Here is a 22678-nt window from a genome sequence, read left to right as displayed (position 1 = left end):
GAAGTTAGGACACTGGCTAGCACCGTGGGGCCATGAAAAAGCTTGGTCTCACAGTGGCTGCCTAGTGACTGACTGAGCCTGGGTCCCTCCACCCTTGAATCTGAGGGTTTAGTGGATGGGAGTACTTCTCAGACTATAAGAAGTGAGGTACATGGCGCTTACCTAGTTTCAGCAGAGTGCTGGCATAATGACAGAAGCAGGCCAGGGAACAGGTCACATCCAGCTGTGAGCAGATGGAGTGACTAGGGTGGTGTGGGGGACAAGGCAGTATAGGTCAGAGAGCCACAAGCAAGGGTCTTGGTTGAGGCAGGGAGTCAAATGGTGGGAACAGATGGGAAGGTGGGTGAATTCTCTGGGGCCACAGAAAAGTGGGCAGCCAGTTCATCTCTTATCCCTGCCCCCCCCCCCACTGGTGCTAGAGATTGACCCCAGAGCCATACAGGGGCATCCCCACTGATCAGTAACCTTCAGGTTCTGGGTTGGGGTCAACAAAGTTGAGGTGACAGAATGGTAGGCAGAAATGCAGTCCACGAGGGGCAAGGCACTGTGGCTGTCAGTGGCTCTGATGGGCTGGTCAGCCATACATGACAGCTGCTTAGCTTGGCGATGAGAGGGCAGCGTAGGACCTGAATGAAGCTCAGAAGGGCCAGGTCTTTGGGCAGGGGAGGGTCAACACCTCACTGTACCCTGAGTACAGCTTCCTCTCAGTTTGGCCATCTATAAGTAACAGGGCTCTTTGCTAATTAGCAGTTGCTGACTCCACAGTAAATCTCAGAGATTCTTCAAGGTCCTATGGCTTCCACTAGAGGGAGGACAGTGGGACATAAGGACTCAGCTCAGAGCCAGAGCATGAGAGGGGTAGCAGAAGCCCTACCGACGGTTGTGTCAAATTCTCTCTAGTCCCTCATAGCTCCTAAGGGTCCTGGGAGGAGCTCATCTTAGCCTGAACCCCCAGAGTCCCACCCTACAGTCAGAGGCCCTCACCTTGGGTTCTTCTTTAGTCCCTAGTTTAAAAGACTGCCTGTCTTGACTATGGCTTGATGCTCTCTAACTGACTCTGGCCAGCGGCAAGGGTCCTAATGTTGGAATTTGCTGTCTATCCAAACTAATCCAGGGCCAGAGGTGCTAGGACAGAGATACAAGAGTACCTGAAATATTCCAGGAGAAACAGGAGTGGACAGAGGCCATCTCTTCCCCCCAACTAAAAGGTCAGCAGTGCTCCCCTGACCTTTGCTGACCCCTAGCTAATGAAAGAACACCCTCAAATGAAGGCTGTGGCTGTACAACCTTTGTGTGTCCAGCTAGACACAGGGACCACCCACATTTTATTAATATGCACCTGGAACCACGACACTGTCATGGAATGTGGATCATGGGACCTGCCCCTGCCTGGAGCATCAGGACCATCGTGGACCTTGAGCAGAGTAGGCCTGCCCCCAACCTGGCATTCACGCAAGGCTGGGACCCCATCCTGTGTCAACACTGGAAGATATATGGATATAAAAAAGTGTCAAAGTTCCCTGGGTCCTTAGCCCTGGGTACCAGTTGGCACCAACTCTATACTCTGGTAACTGCAGCCACCCAAGCAGAGGCCCCTTGGGTGCAGGGATAGGTCCCAGATGCTCTGGCCTCAAGCTCTTCCCCTTGCTTTCAGTGGAGCACCAAGTCCTGCATGGGAAGTGAGTTTGGGGATCTCCCCGTGGACGGGTCCTTTGGCAGAGAAGTGGAGGCTGTGCGACCTATGCGCAGTAGGTGTCCGCCTTTACCACCTGGCAGTACATGGTCATAGCGAAGGTGAGGCCTAGAATCTGTGGAGACAAAGAAGTCACGGGCCTTTGCTTCAGTGGTGCCTTGCCTGTGCTCAGATTGGGCTTCCTGGGGCAGCCTGGTACCACCCCACTCTGGCAACTCATCCCCAAGGATAGTTGTGTTCTATACAGTTAGGTCACACCCCCTCCACACCTAGTCTAAGCCCTGCCACCTATCCTGCTGTACCCACTTGTCCTAGCTGTAGCCAACTGAGTGTCTGCTGGGTGGATTGTAGGTCTGTCCCACTTAGCCTGGAGCATCACACTGCCAACCCTCAGCAGTTCTATAGATGGCTGTGAACCTAGGAGGGGAGAACAGGGTCTCAAGTGCCACCTTCATTCTGCGCTGGGAAGTCCTGTCACTACCAACAAGTATGGCTGCCTGGCTGTGTTGGCCCACTAGGCGGCAACAGTCTCTGCAGCACTTGGTCCTTGAGATACCAAAGGTCATCTCCCCTCTGTCTGAGACCCTGGCTTCTTACAATCTGCATTACTACCTGTCTACCCAGGCCCTGCCCTGCTCAGCTCACCTGCACCAGTGCCGTACACAGTCCAAAGATGCCCACAGCTAGCAGGTTCTCCTGGAGCCAGGCCTTCACTGTCTCATAACAGGGCTGCAAGAGAGCCAGGATCAGCTGGGGGGTCCCACCCCTGCAGCCACCCCCCAGGAGGGGAAAGCTTTCTTACCGATTTCCACCAGGTACCAGGTTCATGCAACCCACAGCTGTCACTGAACTCTAGACAGCAGGAGTCAGGCACACGAGTGGCATTGTATACCTCAAACCAGTCAGTGTAATTGGAGACACCACAGCAACGGAACTAGGAGCAGGAGGAAAGCAAAGGACTGGGTGGAGAGGCAGCCACAACACCCACCCCTGCCAGCCCATCCCGCCATACCAAGAAGGCTGCCCAAGCCTCACATCAGTCTGGATGATGCTCCAGGCGTTGGTGAGGCCCACGTTGCCCTGTGTGCCATACAGATGCAGGCCCTTCTTCAGGTCTTGCTGGGCATAACTGTCAATCTGTTAACAGGACATCCGTGAATACCCTCCTCTTCAGTCCAAAGCAGGCCGCCGCCCCTCATCAATACCCCAGGCCTCCCACCTGACTCTCTTGCCTGTTTCCCGGAATGACTCCCTGCTCTATCACACTCAGGACACAGGCCCAAGCTCGTGTCCTCCCAGAAGCTCTAAGGGGAGGACTGCAGTCTACTTGCTAGTACCAGCAGGCATCTGCTCTACACCGGAGGGAGTGGGCAGCATCCGAGCTCTCCAGGAAACAAACTAAGGCACTGAGGGGGCAACTCCAGCCTGTACAGGGAGCCTCCTGTAGTCCAGAGGTGCTTTACAGAAAGGAGGGCCTATAGGGAGGTCAGGGACACAGGAGTTGGGAACACAGCACTAGCTATAACCCAAGATGCTAAAATGTGTCAGTAAACGCACTCAACAGTGTGACCAGACAGATGCGTATGGGAAACAACACATGACACACAGAAAGCAGCAGTGGGGTTGGGGTGACTGGGACAGTGTACCCTCAGCAACCTGCACTCACTAGAGAGCCCTGGCCAAGTATCCTAGGGATTAAGAGTGCTGTTGTCACACCCATACAACCAGAGCCACAACAGATCCCTGTCTCTCTGCACTGAGTCTCCATGTGCTGTCCATTGGCAGCAACATACCTTGTCACTGTAGGCAAAGAAGAGCACAGCAATGGTGGCTTCCAGCAGGAACACCAGCAGCAGGAGCACGAAGAACTGTAGAGAACACACACCTTAGTCACAGCCCTGCTCCTGGAGAGCCCAGAGGTCCCACACACTGTCCCCCTCAGCCTCAATGGTCTGCTGGCCTGCAGTCTACTCCCAGGCCTGATCTAAACATCCGCGTGTGAGTCTATGTACCTGTTCCCCAGGCTCCCTGGCCTGACATCTCCCCACCCCCACCCCAAAGTGGGATATATGTTAGGTAAGTACAGCTGAGCTCCATTCCCAGCCACAATTTGGGGATTTAAAAGAGATCCCAAATACCACCTATCAGAGGCCTGCAAACATTCTGCAGGGCCCCACTAAAAGAGCAGGGGAGGGAACAGTTTGTCTCTGCAAGGGATTGAGCCCTGAGCAAAATCCTACCCCAGGAAGGGGAAAGGAGCCATTCAAAGCCTGTCGACGTGGAACTTCAGTCCACCTGCCATGCTGCTCAAGGCCTCTGCCAGGCACATTAATTTGTAAGAACCTCAGGAAGCCTTTCCTAATTACCTGTGATTAACTTTATAAACTGTGGAAGAAGAAATAGCTTCCGCCCCATAGGTATATTCCCAAGGCCAAATAGTACTGTGAGCTTTCCACAGAGGGCAGGGGTGGAGCTACCACAAGGATGAGTCTCAGAACAGTCCAGTAAAGGTCACTTGTGGGTATGTATAAGTTCTTGAGTCTGTGCTGTGTCAAGAAAAGTCCCTCTGCCGGGCATGGTGGCGCGCACCTTTAATCCCAGCGCTCGGGGAGGCAGAGGCAGGTGGATCGAGGCAGCCTGGTCTACAAAGTAATTCCGGGACAGCCAAGACTACACAGAGAAACCCTGTCTCAAAAAAAAAGAAAAGCCCCTCCAAGCTATGTGCTTTTTTTCTATGTGTGGTGCTAGGACTCAAACCTCATACATAGCATACAAGCATTCCTTTAGACATTTATTCTTTATAACTTATTTTATGTACATTGGTATTTTGCCTGCATGTATGTCTTTGTGAGGATGTTGGATCACCTGGAACTGGAGTTACAGACAGTTGTGCTCTGTTGTGTGGTTGCTGGGAATTGAACCCAGGTCCTCCGGAAGAGCAGCCAGTGCTCTACCCGGCCCCCCTCCCCCCTTTAAACTTTATTTTGAGATTGAGTCTCATTCTGTGCCGCAGACCAACTTGGACCTCATGATCCTCCTGCCTCAGCCCACAGAGCCAGCTGTAATGTGTTCTCTTGAGCAACCCCTCCAGCTGCACCTAGTCTGGAAGACCCCACAGAGTCTGGACAGGCCCCAGAGGTTAAGCTGACGGAGCCACAAAGAGGGGCCCAGCAACTCACGGTGAGCAGTAGGCACTTGTTCTCCTTGAGGGCCCCAATGCAGCCCACGAAGCCGATGGCCATGACGAAGGTACCGGTGACAATGAGCAGATTGGCAGCCGACAAGGATGGGAATGAGGATGACAGGGTGGCAAAGTTTCCCTGTGTGGCAGCCAACCAGATGCCAACACCCAGGACACCACAGCCGCCCAGCTATGACAATGGCAATGGAAAGAAGAGAGAGAGAGAGAGGGTGAGGTGACTGGCAGGGCTCCTGACCCCTAGGGCAAGGCTCCACCCACAAGCTCAGGCCAACACTGTCAGCCTGGGAGGCACCAGAGACAGTTTAATTCTTGCGACAGGGCTCCACTCAGGTCCCTTCCCTTCCCCACTTTGACAGTGGCCTGTAGCAGAGCACACCTCCTTATACACGCCCCAGGGAGACTATGCCTTTGGATTCCCTGCAGGAAGCATCCGCCAGCCCCGTGCCTGGTCAGCAGGACTGAATCTCTTCTGGCCCCTCTGACCCCGCACCCTATGGAGGCCATGGCAGTTGAGTGACCCACCGAGCCGTGTGGCCTCCTCCCCTGGGTGTCTGGTGCCCTGAGCTACCTATAACCCTGAGCAGGCAAAGCCCGGGCTTGAAACACTATCTAGTTACAGTAGTTCTGTGTTACCAACCAGAAGATCTCACCAAAGCACCTCCTTCCCTGAGTTATCACTTTTTTTTTTTTTTCCATTTTTGGTTTTTTGAGAAAGGGTTTCTCTGCGTAATCCTGGCTGTCCTGGAACTTACTTTGTAGACCAGGCTGCTTTGGGCTTCTGCCTCCCGAGTGCTGGGATTAAAAGTGCATGCCACCACACCAGGCTCTCATCACTCATAACAGAATAAGAGAAATCAGGGAAGGCAGGCATGCAGTTGTCTGTGGAGAGGACCCATCATGGCATGGAGACAGACATGTAGTCTGCCTCAGGATACAGGGCTGCCATGGGACGGGAGGACTATTGCCCCACACTCACAGGAGGTCTTGGGCTGTCAAATGAGAAGGAAAGATGCATTTCAGGAGTTAGTGGACCAACAGCTGATGGGCTCTGGGAAAAGGCCTGGCACTCCAACAGAGAAAAATTGGAAAGGACATGGCACCGGAGACCATTGATATGGGCTCTGACCCAAGGTTCTGAGCTCCAGGTAGCTCCTGGAGACATTACTGAGGAATCTTCAGGAAGCAAGGAACCTGGAAAGGCTGCCCATATGGGTAGCCCTGGATCCTGGAGAAGGTTCAGGGAACCTGCCAGGGAAAGGTGTGCATCTGCCCTGAGCAACTTCTACTTAGAGATCCATCCTCACGGCAGCTCTGGTGAGCCAGTCTACAGAGACACCTCCTTTGTGATGGGAGGGAGCCCTGCAGAGGCTGAGGTGGTGCTGTCTATGGTATTAACCAAGTATGGCAGCTGAATGCTCCTAATGGATATCTGGTCAGGTGATATTCACTAAATCACCAACCACAAGGCACAAATCACTCCACAAGCACAAGGCTGATCTGGGAGGCTTCTCCAGGGCAACAGCAAGCAGGGCCTCACCTGTCTCCATGTGCCAGTCTCATGGTCTCCACAAGTTCTCAAGCATCTTAAGATCTTCCAGGACCCAGTAGGGTGACACAGGTATGGCAGGACCGCCACGGCCCCTACGCCTCTAGACAGAAGTAATGCCCTGCTTGCTACCTTGGACTGGATCAGAAATACTGACTGAAGCAAGAAGAGCAGGCCTCCCCACTGTACCTACCCCAGAAGAGCAGGAAGTCAAAAGCAGCAAGAGGCCTCAAGAGACACCAACCCACAGGGCTGGCCTCAGGCATAACACTGCCCAGAGGAGCCACGACCCCAAATGAGTCTTATCTGGGAGGGTCATGTCCAAGCTGAGCATTCATGCTTATGATGGGAGGTCCTTGAACAGGGGGAGGGGGGATGCTGGTACAACAGTGATTAATGTCACCAAGACCCAAGCTGTCTGCACCATCCGCCTCTCCCTTCCAAGGACAGCAGACAGCTCATGTCAGCAGGAAAAGTGAGCTGTTGCAGCGCCCCTGGCCCCATGGGACCCAGAAGGACATGGGGAGGACACTGCTGTACAAAGCAGTTGGAACCACTGTGGGTAGGGGGGAGATGCCCCGTTCCAGGAGGCCAGAAAGGGACAATTTCCAAGACAGGACTGGCAGGAAGGGACCCCACACCTTCACTGACATGGTGCGACATGCTCCCCTTCACCGGAGACAGCAGGAAAGACATAACCACTCACTGCCATATAGCCTGTCACCCTTCCTGTGACAAAGACAAACACTAGCCCAGATGCTCCCCACTGCCACCCAGTGGTATCACATTCATTGTCACACATGAGCAGCACACGTGGAGCCACCCGTCTCAACCTAAGCCAATGCCACATGTATGGGTACACTAATGAAACCATGCAAGTGGTAAGAGCACTGTACCTGTCATTTTGAAGATGTTTCAGTGCATGCAGCTTTTAAAACATTTTGGCAGGAAAATTACAGCTTCAAAGCGCAAGAGAAAAATAGGCCCATTAGACTCAGAAGATGAGAAAGGCAGGACTCAGGGCTGAGTCCTGGAGACCTGGTCTGTTCTCAATCAAAACTAGGGATGGGGCTAAGACCACCCCCCAAATCTGCAATGTTCCCCCAGCATCCTAAACCCCATTGCTGACTTACTCCTCTGCAGCTGTACCCCCAGGCTAGACAGACACTCTGGTGGGAGGCCCGGCCCCCTCCCCACAGCAGTCTGTGGAGAAGCTAAAGTGCTGAGAGACAGGGGCAGGACCTCCTGCCGCCGTGGTCCTCCATCCCAGCCTTCTGGATGATCTTCATGCAGCATGCCTGGCCCCAAGCACAGCCCACCTCAGCCACCCGCTAGGCATTCTGCTGTGATGACCAACAACAGTCCCTGAGAGGTGTAATGAGCTGCCACCCAGGCACCACCCAAATCTGTGCACAGCAGGTGCTTTAGCCTTTAGCCCCGGGAATCAGCCTCAGGCTGAGTGCCATACAGTGCTGGGTGCCCACCAAATGTGCCTGTCCAGGTCCACAGAGGTGGGTGCCAACAGGCCTCTACCACCACCCCTCCAGCCATAGAGCTCAATGTAGCAGATGGCCAGGCAGCTAGCCACATCTTTGGTGGAGGTGGAGGGACTGCCCCCGCCCTCCGACCGAATAAGCCAAGGCTATGTCCAGAAACCCCTCTCCTGACAGGCTGGCAGGAACCTTCTTCAACTTGGCTAAGACATTGGTTATCCCAGTGGGGTGACTTTGTGCACTTAAAATTGAATGTACGCCTGGGGATGTAGCTGAGTTAGTAGCGTGTTTGCCAAGCATGCACTGGAGTAGATACCCAGCTTCATATGAACCATGTGTGGTGGTGCACACCAGAATCCCTGGAACTTGAAAGGTGGAAGCAGCAGGCTTAGGAGTTCAATGACATCCTACGTAAGGAAAGATTGGGATAAGTGTGACTGTCTCAAAATCCTTAAAAAATATAATTGGTTTTTTCCCACCTCAGGACATTGTCAGAGCCACCAACATCCCTAAAGAACAAAAAAAGACCATGCTTCCTACACTGGACAGTCCCTGTGACCCTGTCACAAATATAAGCTGTTACAGGAAGCAAAGAGGTCTCCCTGTCCCTGAGTGTCCTGGCTCTTCCAAGGAGCTGACACAAAGCCCTTTACCATTTCCTGGTGCCCTCGTCCACCAGACCGAAAGTACCAGAGAACAGGACCACTGTCCATCAGATACGATCTCAGCTCACCAAAGGCAACAGTCAACCAAGAACCTAGCAAGGCATGTGCCCTGCATCTTGCTGCCAGGGTCAGGGCACATCCCAGTGCCGCCCAGCAGGACCTTCTTCTGGGACAGCATAAGGCAAGGTACTGAGGCTGCAATGATGATAGCCCAGGCAGAGCAGGGTCAGGGCAGGGCCCCAGTCCCCCGCCTGAAGGAAAGACAAGTGGTGCTTGACTCTGTACCTCCTCCAGTTCAGGGCCTCTAAGGTCATCACAGGCAAGCTGGGTGGGAGCTGAGGGACCCTGATCCACAGACCTTTTCGTCACCTTGCACGACCCAGTGTGGTCAAGATAGAGCATCTGAGACCCCAAGAATATAGGATTTTCTCAGGTCACAGACTATCTGGGTAGCAGGCATGACTCTAACTGCCATCTTGTTCATCCAGATGGACACTGACCGAACCATGCAAGGAACAGCTGTACCTTTTGCTACACTGAGGAATGGGGAGGGACATCTGCCTGGGAGCACTTTGAGGAAGGGCCTCACACTGGTCAGTACATGTGTGGGAGGAGCCAAGCACATGGCTCAGGCCTGGCTAGCATCTCTAGCCCCAGGACACAGAAGAGCCATGGAAAGATCCTTTCCCTGCTGAGGAGTTCAGCCCCACTCACACTAGCCCTTCCACTACAGTAGCTGCCCAGGAAGGTAGATGCTCCGTAAGCACAGGGCAGGGGAGGGCAAAGGAGCGAGGAGGCAGGAAGAACCAGGCTTCACTGACTCCTCTTGATCCCAGGGGACCTCAACTTCCATTACAAGAAGAGCTTTGCTGGCAGAGGCCCAGCTGACAAAGCAGCCTCAGAGGCTTGAGACAGGGGTCCCAGGGGCTGTTCAGCCCCCACTCCCTTACTGCCAGTGGCCAGCACCCAATACCACCTACCCACTCAAGTGTGGTCAAGGGCCACGTACTCACCCCACTTCTCTGAGGCACTCCCAGCCCCAACCAGGTAGTCCTTACTCCATGCACATCTCAGAGGCAGGTTGGGCAACCGCTCAATAGAGTTGAGCATCATTGCCCAGTGAAAGCCTGTTTGCTGAAGGAAGGCAGGACTCCTCAGGTCCCCACAGGTTTAGGGTGTCAGTGCAGCTCTTGACTCCAGTTGTCTGGTTAATTCGAATAGGGAGACTGAGGCAGGACACACGGCAGAGGCTGGGGTCCTGTCTGCTGATCTTGCATTTATAAGTGTCAAATAGGGATCAAAGCCTCTCCTCCAAGAGCCAGGGTCTTGGGTAGGGGGTGCTCTGGCCCTCCCACCATAGCCTGTCACCGGCAGGAGGGGAGTTTAGTTCACAGATGCCAGGGACAAGGTGGATTGACGTCATACTGACCAGGCCAGATGGATGGACTCTCACACTTGCTAGCCCAGATGGACTCTGCCAAGCCCAACACAGGCACTTCTAGGCAAAGCCACGCTATTCACAGCCCTTCACATGGTTGCCTACAACCCCTCACTGGGACTCAGTGGAGGGAGGGAGAAGCCACAAGGATGCTGAGGCATGTGCCCCTGAGTGCAAGGCTGGAGCTCCATGTTAATTACAGAAGGGAGCTGGGTTTTCAGCATACGAGGCGTCCCATGGAGGGGTACTCTGGTAGAGGGTGTCATCTAGTGGTCCGTGACATGTGCCTGCTTTGTAGCAGGTGGGCCCTCCTCCCTGTGGCCAGGGGTCCAGATCAGGAAGAGGGCAATGAACGCAGCAGCCTGGGTCTTCCCAAACACTACCCAGCTGCTGCCGCCCAGCCCCCACACTGCTGCCTGCTAACCCCCTTCTGCCACCTACACTGCCTGCTACCATCATAGTGACCTACAGGCTGTCAGGTCTGGTCACAACGTTACACTTGTCCACCTGTCACATTGTCATTTGAAGCTCCTGGGCCTTTCCCATCTGTCTTACTATTGCCTGTAGTCGTCCCCCTCCCCACAATGCCAGAGGCACCCTGACCCTGCCACCCAGTTACTACTGGCCACACAGGTGCCCACTGAAGTCCTTCAAACAGAAGCATTCACCTTACATGGGCTGCTTACAGCTTTAGCCCACACCTATCCCTGATGCTCACCACCTGATTTGAGAACTCCCACAACTGGGCCCATCCCACCCAGGAGCCTCTGGCAGGGAGCTATTGATAGGAGTAGGGAAAATGGGATTGGTAGGGTGGCAGCAGCCTCCCTGGGCTGTTGCCCACAGGCTGTCCACAGGCAGCTCAGGGTCCCAGCAAATTCCAATTCCTGCCATGGGTTAGGACTATAAGAAAAGGGAGATGAGGTAAATGGGCCTAGGTTTCTGCACATTTGACTTGAACTAGGCTGTATGCAAATGAGCAGCAAGTGGGGATCCCAGTGACGCCCCTCATTCTCTCACTCTCAAGCTGTACTCCCTCACTCCCAACCACACCCCTCGTCCTCAGCCACACACACTCCCTGAAAGTTGGCTCAGGAACCAAGGTAGGGAATGACCTTGGGCACCATTCTCCAAGCGTCACAGCTAGTAAGTGAAGGTCCAGGCCATGCCCAGGTAATACAGGGTCACCTCTAATCAACTCCAGCATCCTGGCTCCAGGTTCAGCCAAGCCCCAACACCAGGTGGTAACCAGACTTGATACTTGCCCCAGTCCACAGGGGTGAGGGTGTCCAAACTGTCCTCCCTACACACTGGAGGGGGCCATCTTTTGCTCTATCACCATGCAATCCCAACTGAACATTACCCATTGTCTGAGCAACCTCGGCATACTCCAGCAAAAGTTAGAATCTCTGCTGAGGTGGCAGGTAGCCAGGTGTCACCCATGTCCATGGAGAGTCCCTGACCAGTGTCTGGGATACCTCTCTAGGCCCTAATCAATCGAGCCGTGCACATACCCTTGATCTTCTGGATCCTGGGGGACCAGCTGGGTACCAGGACCTGGTGGGTCAATCTCCCAGTAGGGCAGAGTGTGAAGGTGGTGAGGCAAGGACGTAGGCTGAAGGGGGGAGGGGGGCGGGGAGGAGGCTGAGGAAGTCACCCATGGCTCCGTGCACAGAGACTTTGATCAGTTCTATGCATGGAGCCCAGGAGAGGCAAGGCTTGGTACTGCTGGGTCCTGTGAGCACGTGCGCACACACCCTGTCTCCACAGCACAGAAGAGAGAAGGCTCCTGGCAGCAACTGGGAAACAGCGAACCCCGGTCCTTCAGGGCCCCACACTCACCCAGAAGAGCAGGTTGAAGGCGAACATGAGGTACTTGACGCCCTGGAGGCAGCCGCGCGCCATGCTGCAGCGCTTTAGCTCTAGAAGGAAGATGAAGGAGAGGTCTAGGTAGAAGACCACATACTTGTTGCCCTTGGGCGTCGTATAACGCGCCTGGGCAGCCTTGGGGCCGGGGTTCGCGTGCAGGCCGAAGAAGCCGCCGCCCGCATCCCCGGCGTCCGCGCGCCCGTACAAGCTGCTGCAGCGCCGAAAGGGGCCGCTGCGCGCAAAGCCCGGCTCCTTGCTCTCCGGAGAAGGGCTGCGCCGGTACGTGGACTCGTCGGTGCTGGAGCGGCGCATCGCGCTGGGGAGGCTGGGCCCCCGCCGCCAGGATCACTAGCTACGGCCGTTGTCAGCGCTTCGCGCCCGCTGGCTCCGGACGCCCCATCCGCCCCACGCCGCCGGGCTCCCGCCCCTCTCCGGCCCCGCCGTAGCAGCGGGCGCGCGGCTTGGCTCCCACCCCGCGGCCAGACACCTGCGGGCCGGCCTGCTGCGCCCCGCGCGCGCCCGGCCAATCCAGCGCGGCCCCGCCCCTCGAGGACCCCGCCCCACCGGCCAATCGCAGCGACCCAGAGCCCCCCGCCTCCCCGTTACCCTCCGGGGGTCTCCGAGGAAGATGCAGCTGAAGGACAAGGGGAGCGTTTGAGGGGACTGGGCCAGGAATGATAAGACCACAGCAGCTCTCGGTCCCAAACCTGCACCCTAAACCACATCCAACAGGCCTGCTCCCTATTCCGCAGCAAATCTCCAACCACACCAATGATGTGCAAAGCCATGAGTAAATGAAGAGGTGACCCAATTGCTGTTGGTAGTAACTTGGGCGGCTCTAGCATTCAAGCACTTTAGGGAGCCCGTGGTGCCTGGAAGGGTGAGGTGTCCATGAGGTTTTCTAACTTAAAAAGAGAATTTCAACGACCTAAGTAGCAGGAGAGACGCCAAAGAACCCCAGATGGCCCCCTGCTGGCCCAGAGGGCTCACTGAATCAACTTGTCCTCCGGTCCAGTCCATTCTCCTAGGGATGGTGGGAGCAAGGCCAGATTCTATCACAGCCACGGGCCATTTTGAGAGTCCCATTGGCGCCATTCTGCAACTCTCTTTAACTGCAGAACCAGGGACTTGGAAGTTCAGTTTGACCAGCTCAGGAAGAATCAGCCTGACTAATGAGCTCGACCTCCTCCCAGGCAGACAAGCACATGGTAAGTGGCGCCTTGCAGGTGTGCCCAGATACACACTAACCCATCAATCAAAGATGGGGAGATGATAGCTCCTTGCTGGGCTCCATCCTCCAATCGCTGAGCACCAATCCTAGCAAAGGATTCAGATCATAAGAGCCCCAAAGTGTGGGCCAGGTACTAACATAGGGCCACAATTACCCATCTGATCTGTAGCGCAGACAACAGGAAGGAGAACAAGGAAACGCTTCTGCTAAAGGTCCCTGAGTGAGGCAGCAGAGGAGGTAGAGGGAGGAACAAGGAAAAGAGAAAAAATAAGGGGCTGCATCTTAGTGGAAGCCCCAGATGCCTAGAGGTTTGCAGCTCCCAGCCCAGCACCTAGGTTCACTGCACAAGCCTACTGCTGCCCTCCGGCGGATACCATGAGGAACTGCAACCCCAGGCCACAGGGCTGCAAGCTCAGGAGCCCAGTCTTTGGGGTGTGGGTGCATGGGAACCCCCAGAGTGCAGAAAGTGTGGCTGGAAGGGCCTGCTCAGCCTGGGGTTTACCTCAACCCCCTATCTTGCCATTCCCCTCAAGTTTTCTTTGATATGTCTGGACCCCATGAAAGGGACAGAGCTGGGTGAGACCATACCCACAACCCAGCAGAGCCTGCAGGCTCTAGATAGAGAGCAACTGGCAGCTGATAATTCCTTTAAAAAAAAAAAAAAACCCTCTCGACTGGTGGACCCTGGCCTTCTTCCCTTGGCCTAATTCAGTCAGACATAGAGCACTCAGGGCTGGGGTGGAGGGTGACTGTAAATGACATTATGCATGTAAGAGGCCATGTACATACACAAGTGTCTAGGCACCAGTAAAGAGAGGAGCCACAGGGCCCAGGAAAGATCTAGAACTGACCAGAAAGACTATACCCCTACCCTGGACCAAACATCATCCATACTGACATCACCCCAAGGGGATTAGCTACCAGATCACCCCTGAAGGTGACCCTGAGGCCGGAGGTTAGACATACAGCTGAGCTCCCAGCAGTACATAAATAAGCCTACTGTCTACTTGGTTACCTTTATCCCTACACTTCGGACTGGTTTGCAATTCCCCATCATGCACTCTAGGGGCATCAGCTGGGGCCCTGAGGAGACCAGGGGTCAGAGTTGCCAGGCTAAGGGATATCCAGGAATCCAGGAACAGCCATCCTGAACCCCAGTTCCCTTCTCCCTCAGGGGTAGCTGTGCTGGTTAGTTTTGTGTCAATTTGACACCAGCTAAAGTTGCCTGAAAAGAGGGAACCTCAGTTGAAAAAATGGCCTTTAAGCTGGGTATGGTGGTTCATGCCTTTAATCCCAACACTAAGGAAGCAGGGGCAGGGGGATGTCTGTGAGTTCAAAACCAAGGAGAAAGAAGAAGAAGGAGAAGGGAAGAAGGAGAAAAAAGAAGAAGAGGAAGAGGAGGAAAAGGAGGAGGAGAAAGAGGAGGAAGAGTCTGGAGATAGCTCAACAGTTAAAAGCACTGGATGCTTTTTTGGTTTTGGTTTTTTGAGGCAGGGTTTCTCCATGTAGCCTTAGCTGTCCTGGCCTCACTTTGTAGACCAGGCTGGCCTCAAACTCATAGTGATCCCCCTGCCTCTGCCTCCCAAGAGCTGGGATTAAAGGCATGCGCCACCACGCCCAGCAACTGGATGTCTTTTAAGAGGATCTAAGTTTGAGTCCCAGCATCCTTACAGCAGCTTACAATTATCTGTAACTCCAGTTCCAGGGCATCTGATGCCCTCTTCTGGCCCCCATGGGCACCAGGCATGCACATGGTATACAGATTTACATGCAGACGTAACACCTATATACATTAAAAAAAAAAAAAAAAAACATTTTAAGTAGCTGTAGACAAATCTGTAGGACATCTTCTTGATTGGTGGTGGACGTGAAAGAACACCTGTGAGAGGTGCCACCCTGGGGATGCCGTCCTGTGATGTACAAGAAAGCAAACTAAGAGAGCCACGAAGAGCAAGGCAATGAGCCGCAGTCCTCCTTGGCCTCCGCTTCCGTTCGTGCCTCAAGTTCCTGCTCTGACCTTCCCTTCATAACGGATGGCAGTCTCTCACGGAAGCAACAATCGGGGAGCCTGTATGGCTCTGAGCTAGGTCCTCTGCATATACGCTATGGTTGTGCAGCTTGGTGTACTTGTGGGACTCCTAACAGTGGGAGTGGGGGTGTCTCTGACTCTTTCACCTGCTCTTGGAACCCTTTTCCTCCCGTTGGGTTAACTCATCCAGCCTTGATATGAGGGCTTGTGCCTGGTCTTATTGTAACTTGTTATGTCCTGTTCAGTCAATGTCCCTGGGAGGCCTGCTCTTTTCGGAAGGGAAGTGGAGGAGGAGTGGATCTGGGAAGCGGGGAGGTTGGGGGGGGGGGGGGATTCTGGGAGGAGTGGTGGGAGGGGAAACTGTGGTCAGGATGTAATGTATGAAAGAATACGGGTTTGGTTTGGTTTGTTTTAATTCATTCTACAACTTAAAAAAAAAAAAAAAAAAAAAAAGGAAATCTCTCCGAATTGCTTTGATCATGTTCTTTCACAGCAATAGAAAATAAATAACAAGGTCCAAACTGGAAGGGATGGGGCAGGGTCCCCATGAGGTGCCAAAAGGACAAAGGACGGCCAGCCTGGTTTCTGCACCGAGCCCAGCATTTCGGATGCTGCCCTCTGAGCCATGTGCCCCTCTCCTGCCTAGAAGCTTTACCTATAATATAAAACCAACATGAACAGAGAATGATCTAGCAAACCTCAGGACCAGGTCTGTTCCTGTTGCCGAGTACAGAATTCCCAGGCTGACCAATAACAGTGAAGGGCCAAGGCAAGGCCACCCTATCTGAGCCAGAAGGGGTGCTTTTTCCTCAACACCCAGGCCCAGTGGTCTGAACATAGGAGCCATCGGTCAGCGGGGCTCCAAGCCTTCCTCAGTTGTGAGTAGGTACAAATGGCAAGACCTCCCTGGGGGATGGGCCACAAGGGGCCAGACCAGGTTCCCACTCAAAAAGAGACCTGCTCAAACTCTAGACAAAGTTTGACCATGGCTGCCTGGGGCAAGTAGTTGCCAGAAAGCGAAACATGTGGACCCCTCAGTGGGGTGCCCAGAAGCTTGTTTGGACCTCTGAGTAACCAACCACTCCTAGCCTAGCTAGCTCAGGAGGGAGACCAGACCAGCACCACCCACCCTGTCCCTAGGCTGGAAGATTCTGCGGTTTCTTTGAGGAGGCTGGGAGAGCCTTGCCAATACAAACAGGCTGTGGTGTCTGCCTTCCTGCTGTGGCTTCAGCCCTTGCAGGGCCCCAGTGCCTGCCCTAGCCCCCCACCCTGGGCAGGAGCCCCACAAATTCCCAGTCCAGTAGGCTGACATCCCCCACCTAGAAGCAGGCACTGATGGCTGCACACAGAACCCTACAGGAGCTCCTGGTAACAGAAGACACACCTCTAGCCTCCCACCGCTTCAGGGACAGAGCCAGGGATGGGGGTGCAGGCCTCTCTGTGTGAAGCCAGCAAAGGGGCTTGCCTTTCTCCCTAGGCACTCTGGCCACCCCCCCAAAACAGCATCTGTGGTGGTGGAAATAGAAGGGATCTAGCTGAGACCCAGGGGACGCTTATCTTGTGAAGAAAGCCCACCTGCCCCCCACCATGCTGGGGACCCCCAGGCTCAACTGCCCAAAGGGTTCAGTTTCAGCCATAGGCTCTCTGAGAGCTATTTGGACAGCAAGTACCAGACACAATTAGTGTGTCTGCCACAGCAACAACAGCCTGGGCGTGAGATCTTAGGTGAGTGTGAAGGTATGTTAAAACTTCACACCCTAAGGGTGATAAACTGTCCTACATGAGCAAGCCAGAGGGCCCGAGGCTGGAGAGAAGTCACTTTCAACCACTTACTTCCCCCAGCTCATGGCCAGCCTTAAATGGAGGAATTGAACCCCACCCCCAATGGATGCTTCAGGTCCCACGAGAGCTTTACAAATGGGGAAACTAAGACTGTGATCTGAGTCCAGGCTGACAAAGCCAGCTGAAACCCAGCCCAGCGCTCCAGACCACAGTTCAGCACCCTCTTTTGGCTGGCTGTTTTCAGGGCAACACCCAGGGTGGGAGGGGCTGGGCAGCTAAAACTTCAATCATGGGTTTCCTCCTTGTCCCCTGCCCTGAAGTGACCCCCTCCTCTGGCAGGAACTATGACAGATGGGTTAGAAACTGCCCTCCACCCCTACAGGAGGCTGAGCACCCATTCTCATAAAGCCACGGCCAGGGCACGACCAGGCCACCACCAGTCAGTTTGTACTGGGGGTGTTGGGGGGGGGTCACTAGCCCACTGGCTGGTACAAATGAGACCCAGCAGTTAGGAAAGGGTAGGGGGCTGAAGCTGAGCCTGGGATCCTGGCCAGGGCTCTGGAGAGAACTGACCCACAGCATCCACCACTACTGCCCCAAACAGCACTCTGGGATAAGCAAAGGCTGAGGGGGGGTAAGTGACAGCCTGGAGTTCTCTAGCCTGGAGCATTTCTGGAAATCCCGGGAGCTGGAGCAGGAACTAGGGGAAGAGAGGACGCCACCCCCCACAATAGGAGCTGGAAACACACACACACACACACACACACACACACACACACACACACACACACAGGAATTCTAGGAATGTCAACTTGGCACAGACTTCTTTTCCCAACTCTTCTTAAGTAAACAAGTCCTCCAGGGGAAGGACCGAACTGGGCCCCACCTCCCAGAAGCCTTTGGCCTCCACCCGCTCCTTAGGGGCCCACCTTTCTGATCATCTCCTAACCCCCTTCCCTGCCACCCTCACCTCTGGCCAACAGCAGTCTTCAGTCCTGATCCTGAGTCGGATCCCAGGCCACAGTGACTCACAGGGGCCCCCACTGCCCCTCTGGCCAGGGCAGGATGTTTGGGGGAGGGGACAGGAGCGGGAAGTCGCCTAGCTCGTGGCTCTGCACGTGGCTCCATGGGGGATGGCAAAAAGCTGCTTAGGGAGGCTGTTCAGGGTGACAGCGGGGGCACAAGCACCAAAGTCAGGCAGTGGCTCTAACCAACCACACTCAAGACCCAGGAGACCCTTCTCGACTTCCCCTGCGACAAAGGAGAGGACAGCGTTTGCTTCTCAGAGGCACCTTTTGCTACGTCTAGGATCCCAGAGGCTCTAACCAGACCCCAAACATCCCAAGCTCTACGGAGCCACCTCAACTTCTCACTGCAAGCTGCCTCGTCCTCCCAAGGGTAACTCCCCCCGCACCCACGCCCCGGCACAGCAAGAAGGCTTTGCGGCCAGAGTGATACATTCCCCAGAAACCAGCACCTCGTCCACTCCCTTAAGTCCTTAGGTCATCTCCAGGTGAGGCAGACCTGTGGCCCCTAGCGGTCCCGTAGGCAATCTCCACGCCTCAGCCAAATACCCCGGGAGAAAGAGATTAGGCCTGCTCATAGGGTGCCGCCTCCACGACGCCTTCCCTGACCACTATACCCTGCTCCTCTCCGCGGGAAAAGCCTCTTCTAGTTCCTTCTGCTAGAAGCGCAGGAGGCGGCCGTCGGGGCCTGAGTCACCATACCGCCGAGGGCTCTGCAACCGCTGAAGGGAAGGAACGCCCCAAACTTCAAAGTAAGGACTCCAAGACTGAGACCCCACACACACTTGGAGTCCCGGCCAGGAGGCGGGAAGACCGCCTCGGCCGTGCGCAATCAGCAGCCCGCGCACCGGCCGCGCCAACAACACCACTTGTAGCCATTTCTTGGCTCGAGTCTGCAATGCGATCCGGCCGGCGGGACCCCAGCCCGCAGACCCGCCGTACCTGCGCGCGCCGCCACTTCGCGGAGCAGCTGTCAGTCAAGCCGCCACGAGAAACGCGAACCGCCGGCGCCGCGGACTTTTCGGCCTTGCTCGGACGCCGTAGCGCCGGGTTGTACCACCACGGCGACAGGGGGGCTATTGGGATGCTGCAACGGGAGGGCCGGGTCTAGGAGCACGGAGTGGGGGCGAGCAGAGAACACCGCTGCTTAAGGGTGACCGCGGGAGCAGGGGCTGGGCTGCGGCGGGGTTCGGGGAGATGCGGGGCGGGGCTCAGGATCATACGGGGCGGAGCTCGGGCGCAACGGGCCCCGCGCTGTGGGCGCGCCTGGGGCGGGCCTTAAAGTACTGCTGCCGGCAGCTTGCACGCCAGACGCCGCCATGATCATCCCGGTTCGCTGCTTCACCTGCGGGAAGATCGTCGGCAACAAATGGGAAGCCTACCTGGGTCTGCTGCAGGCCGAGTACACCGAGGGGTGAGGCGGTGGGCCTGCGGGGGAGGAGGCGGGAAGGCCGGGCTGGGGTCATAAAGCCGAAGGGCCGGGGCGAGAGTTGTGCCGGGGACCCGGGGATGAGACTGAGGTATCCTGGGCCAGGGATAGATGAAGACTTTGGATGGAGAATTGGCAGGGCAGGGATTGTGGGGTCGGATGAGGAGAAGAGTCTGAGGCAGGGAGAGTAGGGAACTTATACGTTAAGGATTTCAAATCCCAGCACTCGGGAGGCAGAGGCAGGCGGATCGCTGTGAGTTCGAGGCCAGCCTGGTCTACAAAGTGAGTCCAGGACAGCCAAGGCTACACAGAGAATCCCTGTTTCGAAAAACCACACACACACACACAGTCAAATTCTGGGGTGTCCTCTAGACTTGTGGGTTTATTCCCAGGAGAATCTCTTCTCTCTCTCTCCCCCCCCGCCCCCCTCCTTCCCTTCCCTGTCCCTTTCTCTCGGGTTTCTCAGTGTAACAATCCCCTCTGTCTCTGCAACAACCCTGCTTGTCCTGGACTCTGTCTGTAGAACAGGCTGGCCTCGAACTGCCTCTGCCTCACGAGAACTGTAAATCAAGGCGTGTTGCCACGCCTGGCTGGAATGATTCTCTCTTCAGTTTGTTTTCGAGGCAAACGTTTCCCTGTGTAGCCCTGGCTAGCCTGGAATTCTATGTAAAACAGGCTGGTCTTGAACTCTCAGCGATTCCCCCCTGCTGCCTTCCTGAGTGTTGGGATTAAAGGTGTGCAATATCATGCCCAGGCTCTCTGAGGTCTGGACAGTGGGTTTCAAGCTGCTGGCCTTTTGGAAACTTAGGAGTATCCTTGGTGACAGTCAGTTATTCATCTGCAGCAGAGCACTCAAGTCTGTCTGCGGGTGGCCCTACTCCCTAACCTGTCTGCTTTCAGGGTTACCCCTATGTACTTGGACCCTTATGGCCCCCTTAACTTGCAGGACCGACTCTGATATTCAGATTCTGTGGGCATCATCTTGTGCTGTCCCTTCTCTGTGCAGTTACTATGATGACTGTTGCCATAGTAGTCAGACCTCTGGTCACCATGTCAATACCAGAGTGTGCCCGTTCTCTCCACACGCCATAGGTCTGTAGGGCTTAACCAGCTTGGGTGAGCAGCTGCTAGCCTTCTGGGACCTTCTTTGCCTGGACAGGAACCTCTCAAGCTGTCTTGGTCCCAGAGAAATTAAACCTAGTTCGTTTGGGCAACCTCACTCCTGGATTTGGGAGTGCAGAGGCAGGGAGGGAGACAACAGCCAGTTCGTGGCATTTGCTCAGAGTCCACCTGTGGGGCCTGGAATTCAGCCCCTTGATAAAGGGATATTGGTCTCCTAAGCTTTCCCAAATAACTCTGGAGGCCCATAAAGCTACTCCAGCCCCGGGCAAGAGAGCCCAAAGCAGAGATGGCACAGCTGTTAAGAACACTGGCTGTCCTTTTAGGGGACCCAGGTTCAATTCCTAGAACCCACGTGGTAGGGCACAAATGTCCGTAACTTCTTTGGGCTTCCTTAGACACCAAGTATACACACGCAAAATACTCATACGCATATAATTAAATTTTAAAAAGCAAGTATAGGCAGAAGTCAGGTAAGGGTATAAGACATTAAGGCTGAAGACTGGCACTTGGGCACATACATGGCATAGTTGTAACCTGGATGGGAAAGAGGGCTCACCTGGCTCCACCCATTTCCCTGTGGTCTGCTGTCAGGCTTCTGTCCCTGCCCTGGTAAACCCCTGTCCACAGTAATACACAGGGGCGAGCTGGAGGAGGTGCGCCAGACCTATGCAGACTGTGGAGAGTACATCCAGCCCCATTCCTCTCCTCCTCACAGAGACGCCCTGGACGCTCTGGGCCTGAAGCGCTACTGCTGCCGCCGCATGCTGCTGGCACATGTGGACCTGATTGAAAAGCTGCTGAACTACGCGCCCCTAGAGAAATGACTGCTGAGCTTCCCCTCCTCTGCCACTGACCACGGGCACTCTGCTGAATTCAAACTGAGGTGTTGGGGAGGTGGGTGCAGGGCCTGGCTATGGCCCCGTGGTTAAGTCCCCTCGCCCTGGAAGGAACTGTTCAGTAAAGACTTTGGCAGAACCACCAACTGGTCAAATCTGTAAGGTTCTCCACGTTCATGGCTGTGAGGCTACCTGGCCTGGCTCCAGAGTCCAGTCTTGTGGGGAGCCCCTTGCTTCTGTTTCTCTGGGCCTTGACCAGTTGATCTACCACAGTACGTTCTTGCACTCAGTGTGCTAGGGCCTTCCCTCTTCCTGCCAGTGTCCAGGTGGGCAGAGTAGATGTGGCCACCACACCACCCACAAGACAGAACCCAAACCTTGGGAGGACACTCCTTTGGAATGCTGAAGTGCTTGGAGGCCCACCCAAATGTCCCATCCCCAAGCTATGTTTGGGTGTTTTGTCTACTTGTATGTCTTTGTGCCACCTGTGTACCCACAGAGGCTAGATCCCATGGGAGAAAAGCTAAAGACGGTATGAACTGCCCTGTGGGTGCTAGGAGTCAAACCCAGATATTCCCCCCCCCCCCCCCCCCCCGCCCCAGCGAATGCACTCTGTAGACCAGGCTAGCCTCGAACTCAAGAGGTCCCACTGCCTTCTCAGACCTGAGATTAAAAGCATGTGCCACCACCATCCAACCAAATCTAGGTGCTGTGGAAGTACTTAACCTCTGAGCCATTTCCAGTGTGAGTGTTCCCAAAGCCAAGGCCTCACAGATTTCCTGGGTCCTAAAGAAAATAAGCTGTGAACCCATCTGCTCAGAGGCCTGAGGATCTTGTCTCCAGCATCTTCCCAGGCCAGCAGTCACGGCCCCTTGACCCAAAGCCCACAGGAATGGAACAACACCCAGGCCTGAGAAACCTACTCGAGGCCAAAGGAAGTCCATTTAAGGCTCTGGCTCCTGGGTTTCTGCATTAAGTCCCCAGGGCTTTTTGTTTTTTCTTTTTTTTTTTTTTTTTTTTTTTTGGTTTTTCGAGACAGGGTTTCTCTGTGTAGCCTTGGCTGTCCTGGACTCGCTTTGTAGACCAGGCTGGCCTTGAACTCACGCGATCCGCCTGCCTCTGCCTCCCGAGTGCTGGGATTAAAGGCGTGAGCCACCACGCCCGGCGGCTTTTTGTTTTTTCATTGGTGGTAGGTTGTTTTTGTTTGGTTGGTTTTGGTTTTTCAAGGTAGGGTTTCTCTGTATCGTGGCTGTCCTTGAACTCTCAAAGATCAGGCTCCCAAGTGCTGGGATTAAAGGTATGCCCACCCAGCTCCCAG

At 54.9% G+C, this 22678-nt stretch overlaps 2 protein-coding genes across 5 annotated transcripts; one reads left to right on the top strand and one right to left on the bottom strand.

The window, feature by feature from the left end:
* Positions 1-1275: 1275 nt before the first annotated feature.
* Positions 1276-19063, bottom strand: Tspan4 (tetraspanin 4). 4 transcript variants are annotated; one of them, XM_051145662.1, is made up of 8 exons: positions 18916-19063; positions 11880-11959; positions 4873-5064; positions 3487-3561; positions 2729-2830; positions 2496-2627; positions 2339-2422; positions 1276-1808 (listed from the first exon to the last, which is right to left on the bottom strand). In XM_051145662.1, exons 2-8 carry the CDS (start codon positions 11940-11942, stop codon positions 1740-1742), a joined length of 717 nt encoding a protein of 238 aa, XP_051001619.1. In that variant the 5' UTR covers positions 11943-11959; positions 18916-19063; the 3' UTR covers positions 1276-1739. The 4 variants fall into 4 exon arrangements, with proteins under 4 accessions (XP_051001619.1, XP_051001620.1, XP_051001618.1 ...); XM_051145663.1 differs by lacking the exon at positions 18916-19063 and adding an exon at positions 18591-18704; XM_051145661.1 differs by lacking the exon at positions 18916-19063 and adding an exon at positions 17919-18201.
* Polr2l (RNA polymerase II, I and III subunit L) lies at positions 18981-21529 on the top strand. The gene is made up of 3 exons (XM_051145664.1): positions 18981-19126; positions 19273-19387; positions 21240-21529. Exons 2-3 carry the CDS (start codon positions 19293-19295, stop codon positions 21346-21348), a joined length of 204 nt encoding a protein of 67 aa, XP_051001621.1. The 5' UTR covers positions 18981-19126; positions 19273-19292; the 3' UTR covers positions 21349-21529.
* The last annotated feature ends 1149 nt before the right edge of the window (positions 21530-22678 follow it).

Source organism: Acomys russatus, chromosome 5 (assembly GCF_903995435.1).
Source record: "Acomys russatus chromosome 5, mAcoRus1.1, whole genome shotgun sequence".
Lineage (NCBI taxonomy): Eukaryota > Metazoa > Chordata > Mammalia > Rodentia > Muridae > Acomys > Acomys russatus.
This window is presented reverse-complemented; position numbering and strand designations above follow the sequence as displayed.